The sequence below is a fragment of the Cricetulus griseus genome, chromosome 6 (genome assembly GCF_003668045.3).
Source record: "Cricetulus griseus strain 17A/GY chromosome 6, alternate assembly CriGri-PICRH-1.0, whole genome shotgun sequence".
Taxonomy (NCBI): Eukaryota; Metazoa; Chordata; class Mammalia; order Rodentia; family Cricetidae; genus Cricetulus; species Cricetulus griseus.
The window spans coordinates 147,577,280-147,590,914 of record NC_048599.1 but is presented as its reverse complement, the minus strand read 5'-3'; the positions used below and the strand labels follow the sequence as shown (position 1 = coordinate 147,590,914).

General features: G+C 51.2%; 1 protein-coding gene across 8 annotated transcripts in view; it reads right to left on the bottom strand.

Annotated features, from left to right (window-relative positions):
- The window catches only part of Dab2ip (DAB2 interacting protein), a 71,592-nt gene that overhangs the window by 17,826 nt on the left and 40,131 nt on the right, over positions 1-13,635 (bottom strand). For 5 of the 8 annotated variants that reach the window (XM_035446089.1, XM_035446087.1, XM_035446088.1 and 2 more), the window contains exons 2-6: positions 7,192-7,345; positions 6,110-6,208; positions 4,783-5,352; positions 1,971-2,115; positions 1,735-1,879 (exon numbers count right to left, since the gene is read on the bottom strand). In XM_035446089.1, the coding sequence (XP_035301980.1) occupies positions 1,735-1,879; positions 1,971-2,115; positions 4,783-5,352; positions 6,110-6,208; positions 7,192-7,335 (1,103 nt within the window). In that variant the 5' untranslated portion in view covers positions 7,336-7,345. The remainder of the gene's footprint in view (positions 1-1,734; positions 1,880-1,970; positions 2,116-4,782; positions 5,353-6,109; positions 6,209-7,191; positions 7,346-13,635) is intronic. The other 3 variants (XM_035446090.1, XM_035446085.1, XM_027423663.1) reach the window with 1 other exon arrangement.

The window sequence follows — 13,635 nt, the reverse complement described above, 5'->3', positions numbered from 1 at the left end:
GGTGTACCCTCAGCTAGTGAGAACATAGTTTGTCAAGGTCTAGATGGGGAGAGAAATAAAACTTCCCTGGGGTGGCACAGTAAGAGGGCAGGATTCTTGGCTCCACCAAATACCCTGACCCTCCTGACTTTAGATGGCTTTCCTTCCTTTTCCTCCTGGGGACTCCAGTGCCCCCTGGACCTAGTCTACTGCTGGCTCTGTCCTGAGCCCAGAAGTAGGTTCTTGACGAAGACCCTGTGTTTTCCTGGGTTTCAGTTTGGAGTACTTTAAGTTGAGAGGAGGCCTCCCCAGGCTCTCAGAGCCATCCATCGACTTGATCAGACTGACACTGTCCCATCCCCCCTCACCTTGCAAGCCTACAGTAGCCCAGGAGGACATGAGGAAACAAATGAGGCTGAAGCAGCAGGGCGGCCTAGAGAAGTGGGGTAGGCAGTCCTCAGGCCTGGTGCTTGAGCCAGCTGATGTCTACTGACGGACTTGTCAGAGGATGCCAGAAGGAAGAAATGGAAACTCTCATCCACACAATGTCTTCCCTGTGGAATGCAGGGTCAAGGCTGAGAGCCCAGCTCAGCAGGGAGATGGCAGTGTGCTCTGAGGGTCAAGCTCAAGGTAAGGAGAGCTCAAGGCTCTCCTTACCCCATGAAAGCATCTTATGCAACAACACAGGCTGAGGGACCTGGACAGGTGGGTGCCTACCCCCAGAACTGGCCACTGATCCCTTTCCAAGGCTCACCCAGTAGGCCTAACTTTGTCTGTCCTTTGGGAAGAGCAAATACCTCCCATGCTAGCTCTGAGCAGGCAGACCAACCTGCCCTAGAGTGTTCCTGGCTGCAAGGGTACAAACGATTAAGTGATATGAAGGGCCACAGAGGGGACAGGTCTCAAGACTTAGGACAAGATGTGTACAGGTCAAAAGAGATGGCATGTGGGAAACGCCAAACAAACGGAGGAGGTATGGCTTTGGAGTGGCTTGGGCAGCATGAACATCAGGCTGAGCTGAGGTGGTGATACAGGCTTCAACCTGGGTAGCTTCTCCAAACAAACCCAACACTCAGGCTGGCAGCAAGGCCCACAGGGACAGTCCCACATACCCTAACCACAACCAGGCTTAGCACCAGGCCAGCCAGTCACCTTCCATGCACCACAGAAGCAAAGAGATACCTGGGAAACTGGCCTGACAGGAAGTTTCCCAGGGAAGAATCCCAGCCCCAACTATGGCCCCAATGTGAGTAGCCCACTCTTACCAAAAAGCCACCCCTTTCTTTTTTGTTCCCTAGTCCAAGCTGGAGGCCTAGCTGGTGCTAGTGTGATAACCTCCAGGGGCAGATAGGTGAGCAGCCTTGGGAGTAGGTGCCAGGACAACTGGACATCAACATGCTGCACCAGTGTACTGACACTGGCCTCTACCTGTGAAGGGTGCTTACCACAGTTACAGTTCCTTTCAACAGAAAGACAGAAAGACACACACACACACACACACACACACACACCTTACAGATATTCTAGAGTGCTTTCCTATATTTAAGAACTCAAAGGGCTATGACAGGAACCTGGCAGTCCAGCAACTCAGATGGAGTCAGATGGAGTCAGATGGAGAGAGAGAGAGAGAGAGAGAGAGAGAGAGAGAGAGAGAGAGAGAGAGAGAGAGAGAGAGAGACAGTGAGAGAGAGAGAGAGAGAGAGAGAGAGTGTGTTCCTGACAGAAAAGAGGACAGCCTAGAAATGTGGCACTGACCAGTAGGAATTGATGATCTTGCAGAAGGCCAGCTCACAGCACATCTTGAGGTTGCCCTGGTGCTCCGGGAGGTCAGCAGCTGAGCACTTGCTTGGGTCCACTTCACAATTTTCATCTGACTCGTACAGGGCTTTGATGAACTCACCTGCAATGGGTGAGCATGGAGAAGGCAGTGAGGGTCTGATGAGCATTGCCTAGCCCTTGCCACCTGCTCGCCCAGTAATGTCCCCAACTACCTAGTGCGTCCTGCAGGTATTTCTGGCCCACAAGTTTGAGGTATTCCTCAATGGCTTTGGTGGCCAATGTGTTCTCCCGGAAGATGAGGTGCTCATTGTCCCCACAGCGGTCCACCTCTGACATCATCAGGTCTGTTAGAAAGTCCTAGGAGACAGGAGGGACAGAGCAGAACCTTAGCTGAGATGGTGTGACAGCAGAACCATCACTGTCCTTGGCTGCTGCACACCCCAGAATGACTTGGAGGCAGTTTGGTCACCGTGATACTGTGGGAAGAAGCCACAGGCAGAGGAGCTCAGCTACACCTTTCCCTCTGGCTGGGTGGCCATTCCCTTCCTCTCAAGCCCAAAGTCAACCAGAGACCTGGGGTAGGGAAAAGAGGCACAGCAGGAGACTCATTGGCAGCAATCTGAGAGAGGCAATGCAGAACCTACAAGAGACTCAGCATGGGCCAGGGTTTCTGGAGCTATGGAAACACCTCATTCCAATGTGCCAACCAAAAGCTGGATCCTTTGAAATACATATTTAAAACCCAGGTGATGGTGGCACACACCTTTAATCCCAGTACATAGGAGGCAGAGGCAGGAGGATCTCCAAGTTGGAAGCCAGCCTGGTCTACTGGCACTGTGAGTGCCAGGACAGCCAAGGATACCCAGAGAAGCCCAATCTCAGAAAACAAAGATCCTGATTCATGAGGCCTGACTGGCCAACAAAAGAAAGGGCTGAGAGACAAGCAGGTCTGAAGGTAGCTACAGTTGGCCTCCCTGGAATCACACCAGAGGCATAAGGAACCCATCACTCCTGAAGGTCCACCATGGCTCCTATTCAAAGCCACCATCTTCCTGACCTTGTGTGGGAGGTGCTAGACCTCAGCACTAGGACAAGACATAACTCCTAAGAGGAGAGCAGCAGGGAGAGAGAAAGCAAGGCATAGGGCAGAAGAACAACCTGCCCAAGGCCACACAGCTACCTGGGGCCAGGTAATGCCTCTGAGGCTCCCTTATCCCTCCAAGATCATACAGAGAGTTGGGGGGTGGGGGCAGTGGGGCTAGGATGGGGACTTGAAAAGTTTAGGCAAACAGGACCCTGGGTAGAGGACAGGAGGTGTCAGCACACAGAGTACAGCTGCCACTTCAGGAAGGCCAAATGCCTACCCCCCCATTACATAAGTAACCCTCAACATGTGTTCTGCCTGGCTCAAGAATGCTCTGCCAGTTCTAGATTATTCCAGAGACATGGGTTACTTTCTATCCCTCCATCCTTGGTATGCCTCTTAGCTGCTTCAGACACCATCAGCTTCCTAAGCCACAGCAGTCCTTGGGACTAGGAACTAAAAGAACACAGTGACGGGGAAGGGTTAAGCCTCTCAATTTGCCTTCTCTGGTCTGTAACTTCTGTAATTCCCAGTCCCTGGACTCTCCAGCCCACTACCCACCAGCAAATCAAAGCAGTCCACCTGGGCTGGAGGTGGCTCAGCAGTTAAGAGCACTGGTGCTCTTCAGAGAACCCAGCTTGGATTCTCAGCACCCATGTGGTGGCTCACAACCACCTGTAAGTCCAGTCCCAGGCAGCCAATGCTTTCTTCTATCTTCTAGCCCCTGTGGGAAGCAGGCATGTATGTGGTGCACAATTATATACAGGCAAAGCACCCGTACACATAGGACAAATAAACAAAAATTTAAAAACCAAACAACAACAACAACAACAACAAAAAAAACCATGCAGTATTTCAAGAGTTGGCCTAGCTGGCAGCCTACCCAGCCAGCCAGCCTGAAGGCAGGCACAAGGGGAAGAGCATCCTGGCAACATGATGTCAAGGTGAGGTCCCTCTCCCTCCCTGTCTTTCTGCACAGTGCCAGTCAGTCCACCAGGTAATGAAAGATGCAAAGGGCAGGGGGTTTCCAGCCACAGCTTCCCCCTACCAGGGCCTCTAGGAAGAGGTAAGAGTTGACCAAAGATTTATGGAGAGCTCTGATCACTGGGCACCCAAGCCCAGTTCCCTTCATGATTATGGACTCAGGACATTACCTCAGGATGATCCCTATTCCTCCCTGGCTAGTCATCTGAAGTCTACTTCAATGCAGGCAGCCAGTAAAGCTGAGGTGTCCTCCCACTCTCTGTGGGCAGTAAACCCCAAAGGAGAATGAATGGTTATCGGGAGTCTCACCACACTGGGGAGGGAGGGAGCCATGTACTATTGAGCTAGGTAGGAAAGATGGTATGTCTTGTGGAGACACTATTCTCTAAACCAGGAGGGCGGAGTGGAGGTGTGTCCTTTCTGAGCCCTTCTCAAGAGTAGCAGGATTTGAAAGGTGGTGGTAATAGCAGGAGCTGGGTCCCTCCAAGCTGTGAAGCAGAGCCTATCTGCATGGTTCTCTGATCCCTATCCCTGCAAGACACCAGGGTCTCAGTTGGCTATCTACATCCATGCGCCTGTGCGGGAAAGCTATGTGTGAAAAGTGGGGGTGGAGGCTGGAGCTATGAAGGCAGCTCACCTGCTGGGGCTATCTGTCAACTCATATCCCACTGGGTATGTGGGTTTGGGCTCACATGCTGGAAGAGCCTGGGTATGCACCTGCTTGAGCACAGCAGGGGAGGCCCACTCTGCACTAAGAGTCCCAGTCCACTCACTGCACCTTGTCTTCGGGGTTCAGCCCTGCTACTGGTAGAGTACAAAATTCTCCCCAATTCACAGCTCACTGCTCAATTTTAGGAAGCCCATCTAATTACCATGGGTATCCCCAACACAGATCCAGAAAGGGCAGACAGCCCAGTGTCCATTAGCAGTCTTTCTACAAACAGGGAGCTACTCACCTTGACCTTGCCTGTGCTCTGCAGGATGTGCACCAGAGCTGATGCCATCTCCTCCTTGGTCTTGGCACTGAGGATGGGTTCAAGGGCTGCACACAGCCCCAAGTAGTGGTTAGTGATGTGCTCGGCAAATTCTTTGTACATCTCCATGGGCAAGATGGTGATGGTCTGGTAGCGTGCCTTGATTCGGATCATGGGCCCAGGGCCTTTGCCACCCTTGGGATTGGGTGTCACCACCGGGTACCATTTCTCCACGAACTGGCGCCCAGCCACAGAGGCGGCAGGTAGGCTCACCAGGCCCAGGTAGCTGTTGCGTTCCTTTTTCTTCTTCTTGTCAGTCTCCCGGTACAGGTGGACAGTGACTGTGCGCAGTGGTGGCAGGTTGTGGAACTCAAAGTGCTCTCCCCAGAAGACATTGTCCGTCTTGAGCTTGCCCGTAGTGCGGGCGTACAGTACATCATCCAGGCAGAGCTCACACAGATATTTCTTCTTGGCCGGCAGATCCTTGGCCTCAATCACCCACAGCTTCAGGATGTGTTCCACACGCCGGCTATTGTCCTGCATAAGAGTGGTCTGGGGTGGTCAATTGTGGCTGTTACCTACCTACTTGGCTAGCCCAGAGCCCAGCAATCCTCAGAGATCTGGGAGGGAATGAGTGGTGAGGTGCATGGGTAGTGACAGGAGAGATACCCATGGATATGGCTTCATCCAGTCACACTGTTCATCACTAGCTAGATTACCAACCACCTGGGCCCAGGCGTGCTCTCTTAGAAAACAGCCCTGCTTCAGAGTGAGGCTGAGGCAGGAGAGGCACAACACCTAGCCCCTTACAGGCTATGATGCCATGGTTTCTCAGTTTCTTGGTCCACAAAGCAACTTAAGAGGTGACTGCTGCTAAGACCCCTTTCTTTAGTGATGTCTTGGTAAACAGGATTCATTTAGACCCACAAATCATCTGGGAAGATAGACAAAGGAGCGATTACAGTTCAGGGCCCCAACCAGACGAAGAGTCCAGGGTCAGTAGAAGATAAGAGGACACCTGGAGAAGAGTGTGGATGAACAGAACTGAAAAGCCACAGTTGGCTAGGAACAAGTGGTTCTGGGCAGGACACAGGTCCTGACTTCTAAAAGACGAAATATAGCTCTGCCTCCCAGGCTCCTCTGTGTATAGTGTTGGGGCAGAAACACCTAACAGCTGTTATAGCTCAGCAACTCCAATTGCCCCCAGGTCCACTTGATCCTGCCCCTACTCAGGATTCATGCCTCTGCTCCCCTGTGTTTGGGTTTCATCTCATCTTTCAAGGTCTACCAAGAGCCGGTGCAGGCCTACCTTGTTGGGGTGCACTGCTCGCCGCAGGTTCTCCATCCACTTATCGCGCTCAGCTGCTGACCGGCAGGAGAAGCATTTGCTCCCTGATGATGTTGTCACCTGTGGTGGGGCAAACAGGCTGCTGTTGGGGGAGGGATCACACCTAGGCTGGACAGCTCAGGAAAGCCAAGGTCACCGTGACTGCATAGCAGCCACAGAATGAAGCAAGGAAGGGCTGCCTCTGAACCACACATGGCACACTGAACCCCTCTGTGCCCGGGCAGTCAGCAGCAAGAAAGTAGCCAGGCTTTTGGGCCTGCTTCCTCATCCCTGCCCTCCCTCTCCCCTAAGAGGGAGAGAGAATGGGGTACCCTGCTACAGTGAGAGTGCATTTTCACCCCAAGCACAGTCTCCCTACAGGCAGATCGCAGGTTCCCAGGCAACAAGCAAGGGTAGGCTTAGTCCTAAACTGACCCCTCCTGGGGGCTTCCTTTTGCCCATCAATTAGTGACAACAATGATCATAGAAACCTAGCAGTATGCTAGTCTAGAGAAAAGAGAGCTGAGCTTCTTGGGTGAGCCAGGCCTGAGACCTTCACCCTCCACTACTGCTATAAATTCTGTTCACTTCCTGGTTGTAAACTACATGTTTTCCTGAAGTGAGGGAATTTGGCCAGAATTGCTCTCACTGACCCTGCTGCTCCCAGCCATATGCAGGCTTCACTGGCCAAACACCCAGGTTCTGGAGGATATGATACTTCTATAACAGCCGTTGCTGAAACCAAGAAGACAGGTACCAGGCACGGACACCTCAGTCCAGATCCAGTCTGATTTGGCCTGGAGTCTTAACCCAGAATACAGGGGTACAGAGGGTGGCAGATGCCAAGAGGATCCACACTAGGCCCATTGGCTTGTCCTTACTAGGCTCAGTCCTCTACCAGAGGAGGACTGGGCACAAACCTTGTAGAAAACAAGGAATAAGCCCATTCTAGACTGTTCCCAGGAACTTGTTCCCTGATGGGGCCATCGAGCACTCCTGGAGGAGTCTGTAGAGCAGGCCTGGCCAATGTGACTGAGCAGAGGAGAACTGTGGGAGACACCTACCTCAAAGCAGTAGTCCTGTCCCAGGATGCTGCTGTGAACAGGTTTGATGATCACTTCCTCCTCCATGCTGAGGTCCAGGGCCTCTACTGCACTGCTGGGGCTGAGCAGGGACTCGTGTGATCGAGACTCCTTCAGCCTTGGCATCAGATGGGACCTGGGGAGATAGGTAATAAGAACATCACATGGGGCTTGATAATATTTGCACCAAATAGGCTTCCATTCCCTTGTCAAGTTGCCTTGCTTCTGTCCCCACTGTTCCCTTCCTGTTTTCCTTCCCAGAAAAACTCTTCCTCCCAACCCCATTGCAACAGACAGGTTTGGAGGCCTGTCACAGCCCCTTTCCCCAACACACTGCAGTATGGGTAAGGCACTCCTTTGTAAGAGAGCAAGCTGCTGAGGATGAGGGTTCTGTCCACTTGGATTTGGGGCAGGGCCTGGCTTGGATCTGCAGAGGCCCCACAAACTTGCACAAAAGAGCTGTGACCTTGTAGTCCTCCGAGGCTTTTCCTATCTTTCTTGCCCTCTGCCCTGGGCTTTGCCCTAGAATCCCTCAAGAATGGCATCGCCAGCAAAGCTTTCTCATGCACTGCCCCATCTTACCATACCAACAGGAGGCAGGGGAGCTCCCAGAGCCTCTGGGTAACAGGGACCCCAGTTTTCTACACAGCACCAGAAACTGTGGCACTAGGTTGGAATCTATGTACCTTGGGTTTTGAGACCCAAGTTATGGTCACCGAGAACTCCAACTCAGGCCTTGACACAAGACACCAAGATGACACCTGATAATCAAGACAGGCTGGGACTGGCTTTGACAGGTTTGGCAATGGAAATGTTGTATACCTCTTCCTGCAGCCCCAGGCAAGCCATCTCTATTTCCTGAGCCCCAGCATCAACAGCCACACAGGCCACCCAGGAGACCCACTCAACCTTTTCAGTGTCTCTCTAACCCAGTACAAAGTAGTCTCTGAGAGCTCCAAGGAGATGGGCATTCTGCATTCCACTTCAGTGTGTGGCATGGCCTAGGCCACTGGCTACACAGCAGAGGGTATGCCTGGATCGGCCTGCTGGTCTCCTGCAGTCCACCAGCGCATGCATGAGAAGGCAACTGGGGCTCAGGAGGTGAAAATGGGGATTTGTTCCCATCCTGGACCTAACAGGTCCATCCTGTCATTCTCTCCTGGGATGGCCCATATTACAAAGGTGAACCATGGCCTGTCTGTTCTGCCATGTGATTTTAGCTGTTTAAACAGGCTTTGCTCTAGACCTGAATCCTGGCTCCAACATCTCACCCCACTGCAGCTGACCACTGCTGTAAACGAGCAGCCTACATCACAAACTTCCTGCCTTCTTCATAACTCATAACTTAATGGAAGGGAAGTCACTTGGTCTAAGAAGAGCTGAGCCCCACCACCCCTTTGGTCTGATAGCCAGGTCCTAAAACAGCAAGGTGGAATCAGGGTGCTTTCTGACCCAGCTGAGAGCCAGACACAGTGAGAAGCCCAGTCAGGTAAAGGGAGGAGCTGGAGAGCTGGGGTCAACTTCTGGTTGCTAGGAACAGAAGTGTAAGGCATGATTTATCACCCAGGGCCTGCTCCAACGAACCTACAACTGGAGGACCCAACAAGCCAGGCCCCAAACAACCAGAGCTAGAACCAGTGGCTGTAAAATCTTTACTGCCCTCTCTTCCACAGGCTGCCCCAGACATGTTCCAGCTGGCCTGAGCCTCCCTGGGAAGGTTCCTGGGAAAAGAGGGTGGAAGGGAAGCTTAGAGCCCGCCCTTAAGGCATCTGGACTAGCCCAGCCCAAATGGCAACAGTTGAGCAGTCCTGGCTTGCCTATTTCCCCAGAAACTGCTCTATGAGGGAGACATGGAAAAGTGGGTGCATCACCAAGATCTCCAGGTACACACTGAGGAAAAGCTGTAAGAACAAGGTTTGGAGATGGTACTTCCTAGGCCTTCAAGTTGTGATGGAGGTTGAGGGTGTTCCCCTACAGACCAGATTCAGGTTCCAGCCCTAGTCCCACACTCTGGACTGCCCCACCCCAGGGACTCCCTGTGTCTCCTCAGCAGGCCTTCAGCACTTGACAACCAACTGACATCCAGCATCAAGCCCCAGATCCTCTGAGTAAGCAGGGACATTAGCCAGGTCACATTGTTGTCCCTTTGCCAGGTATGGACACTACTCCTTGTGGGTAGAGTGAGTTTGTCTTAGCTCCAGTGTACAGAGCCTCAGAGTTCTTGGGCCAAAGCCCCCACAGATTCCAGCAGCCAAGTTCAACCGTATCTTATGGAGGTCAGGTCAGTGAGGACAAGGACAGGCCTCCTGACTTCAGATGATATTGAAGGGGGCATTTCCAAAGAGAAGTGACAAAGTTCACTCAAAAGTGGGTGATTCACATGGGTGGGTGATTCTCACAACTACATTCATAGCAGTATTATTCATAACAGCCAGAGCCTAAAAGCAACCTAGATGCCCCTCAACCGAAGAATGGATAAACACAGTACATTTACACAGTGGAATACTACTTCGCAGTAAAAAAACAATGACATCTTGAAATTTGCAGGCAAATGGACAGAAATTGAAAAAAAAGATCCCGAGTGAGGTAGCACAAACACAGAAAGACAAGTATAGTACGCACTCACTCCTAAGTGGGTGTTAGACATAAAGCAAAGGACACCCAACCTACAGGTCACAACCCTAGAGAACCAAGGCAACAAAGAGGACCCTAAGAGAAACATACATGAATCTACCTAGGAAGGGGGGGGGAGATCTCCTGAGTAAATTGGGAGCATGGGGGGCATGGGGGGGTGGAAGGAAAGAGGGGAAGAAGAAAGGGGAGTGAGGAAAATATATAGCTCAATAAAAACAAGGTTAAAAAAAGTAAAATACATATTTTTAAGTAGGCCATTAACTAGATCCGATCTGGGTAGGGGCTGGAGAGGGCTCAACAGTGAAGAGTATATACCACTTTTGCAATGTACCTACAAGGAAGATTATTAGATATTCTCCTTTGAATAATAAAGTTCTGTGACTTGAGAAAATGTTCTCTTGGGGGCTGCAGAGATGGCTGATGAGTGCTAACTGCTCTTCCAGAGGACCGAGGTTCATATCCCAGAATCCACATGGCAGCTCACAACTGTCTGCAATTCCAGTTTCAGGGGGCCCAACACCCATGGCAAAACGCTAATGCACATTAAATAAAATAAATAAATTATATAAAAAAGAAGAAAGTGGGTGATCAAGGTACTCAATGCCTGCTCCAGGATAATTCCTGAGAGCTGGGCCCTGAAGCCAACCACAACACCAATGACCTTTATCAGAGACAGGACCTTTAGGCTCATTTTCTCTTCAGTGGAAGTACTTCTTTCTGTCCATCCACCTGACCCTTAGGAGACCTCTTCAAATACAACAAGTTCTCTAGTCCCACAGTGGCTCTCTAGGGGCCCTTTCACCATACACTCCATGGAATGGGATTACACACCTTCTGGGAAGTAACTCCCCAGTCACTCACTGGAGAGCCTGACCATAGGCTAGTACAATCTACACTGAACTCCTTGGCTTAGAACTGGTTTGACCAGGGCCTATCCGCCTGCAGGGATGAAGGCAGTGACTCAAGGGCCATTCCCACTTCCAATACAGCAACATTCCATTGAATTTGCCTTCTACATTGTTAGGATAAAGCTTGGAGGGGGGACGACCTTGGCGAATTCCATGGCAGGTGTGGGTGAACGAGGCAGAGGGATGAACATGCCAGGCAGACAGAGCTTAGTTTTGTTAAAAAGGGAAGGAAAGGGGAAGAAATGAGAAAAGAGATAGAGACACAGAGAGAGACAGAGACAGAAGAGACGAGGGAGACAGGAAAAGTCCTGTCTGCCCCAAGGGAACAGCGAGAAAGAGAGTGGGAAGGAAAGAGGGAAAGAGAAGAGAGGAGCAGGAAAGAGAAGAGCAGAAAGAGAGAGTAAGTGGGCAGAGGTCTTTCTTTTAAAGGAGTCCTTTGCACCTGGGCTAACCAGGGAGGGTACTGCCTGAGTGCGTTCTGCCAGGTGACAGGGGCAGGCCAGCATAATGCCTGAATCCTTACATACATAGTATGGCTCACTCCATTTCCTCCTCTCTCCACTCAGAGCCCCTGTGCTAATCAAGCCCCAAAGGACCCAAGGTAGTGGCCAAACATTCATCAAAAATCACTTTGGCCAATGACCAAGACACCTGCTATTACCCTTCTTTATTTCTATCTAACAACATTATTATTTCAAAGCCCAACCCATGCTGTCCCTGGTCTCTCCAAGCAAATATGCTGCCTGACCCACTCCATGCCACACTGCCTGCCTCCGTTAATTCTCATCTGCCCTGTGGGGACTGAGGCGCAGCATCCTCTCGGAGAAATGACTTGCCTAAGATTTGTAGCACAAGTGACTATAGGAGATCCCACTACAGCTCAGAGGAGCCTAAGGCTGGGTCTACTAATACTGCCCCAGCCTCAGCCTGGCCTTTTATCACCCCACAGAAGCCACTGGGCACTAGAGAGGCCAAGGGCCACAGCAAGGCTGTCTTCCATTTGTGATCCCCTCATTCCAGGGCCCAGGAAATGTAAGCATGTGCATGAGGGAGCCACTGCTGGAGGCAGAGCCAGCCTAACAGCAGCTTATTGTGAGGCCAGAAGCAGGAACAAGGGGACATTGTCTGGCTCCTGGGGCACAGCCTTATCTGATAGCCTCCCTAACAGCCACAAGATGTTTTTCAACCCTGTGATCTTTTTCTCTAAAAAGGTTAAAGACACAGAAGTTAGGCAAATTCCCCTTTATTTCAGTGAGGGAGGGACCCAAAACAAAACCCAAAACTTGTCATGTTGAGAAGCTAGCTCACTTGACCAGCAGTGTGTTCACAGCTATGGGTGGTGAGTTTACAGTGGGACTGTTGAGTAAGGGGCTGGCTCCAGAAGAGGCAAGCTGCAGAGCAGGCAGACTGTCCCCAAATGGGGCGGTGAAGGGACAGGAACAGTGCGGGGGACAGGGGCTGGAGAGATGCCTCAGAGGTTAACACTGGCTGTTCTTCCAGGGGACCTGAGCTCAATTCACAGTACTGACATGTCAGCTGTCACTGCAGTTTCAGGGGATCCAGTGTTCTCTCCTGACCTCTGCAGGTTCCAGCACACATGCGGTGTCCAGATATACATACACATAAAATACCCAAATGCACATAATATTTTTAAAAGCCATATGGCAGGTACCTCACTACTGGGTAACAGGGCACACAGGCAGTGAGCCCTGGAGTAAACACACCCATGTGAGGGAATACTACAGAAACACCAGTGCGTGGTGAGACAGAGCTTAGCTTAGTATGGGGCCAGAAGCAGCAGTAGCAAGTCCACCTCTACACCTAACAAATGCAGCTTTAAGTGTCAAGTCATTCAGTTGTCTAGACCTGCTTCCCACCTATCGGTGGAGGAATGGACACAGGCTCATGGAGGTCACTCTAAAGTCAAACAAGACACTGCAAGGGTGTGCTCATGAGGACAAGTCCGTGTCAGGAACTGCCACCATCCTGTCTCTCTTTACCCACCTCTTAACCATGCAGGGTTCAAGAGATGAGTGATGACAATTCTAGGTTATCCTTCTGGCATTTCCCAAGCTGTTCTCTGTTCACATTCCCTAACATTCAACTTTCTTACTTCCTCCATCTATAGGGTAGGACCAATCATCTTAGCTGCCCAAATGCCTAGGATACCTCAAAATATTTTTAAAGCCATAAATTTCCTATAGTTAATTTAAGGGTCTGGGAAAGGGAAAACATGAACAAAGTACGTCTCCAAGGTTGATGCCCACCCAAAGACTAGAAGCTGTATGGGAGCCCAGCCAACTTTCTAGATCTCAGCAGGGCTCTGCCGAGCAGCAGTGCTGGAGCTCTTCCCACAATGTAGGCTGTGTCCTGTTAGGAACATCTCTCCTCAGTCCTATGAGACCTGAGAACTAGCTGTTGAGAACTAGCTGCTGTACTCACTCCTGGCCCAGCTGGAATCCTGGACTGGGGAAGAAGAACACAGTCTGGTGACTCCCAGGCCCCTGGGAGGACAAACACCATCCTAAAATGGGAGAGAAGCTGTTCAGTCAGTCTGGGAAGCTTCCTGGGAAGAAAGCCTGGAGGAATCCATCCCTCTCAGGCCTGGGTTCCCCCAGTTCAGGACCTGAAGTAGGTCTTAGCAGGAACCTGGATGACACCTCCCTTCACGTATACACTGAGCCTTGGCTTCACATTATCCTTGGAATCCCCAGACCACAGGGCTGAGAATGTGAGGAGAATGCTACCCTAACCAGGACAGCTCCTGGCAGGTACAAAGCAGCCTGGCACAGTGGTAACCACAGGGTGCTGACTTTATGCTTACTTACCAAGTGTTCTTACCCTGGTACAAACATCACCTCACAGCCTTTTTCCAACAACCATA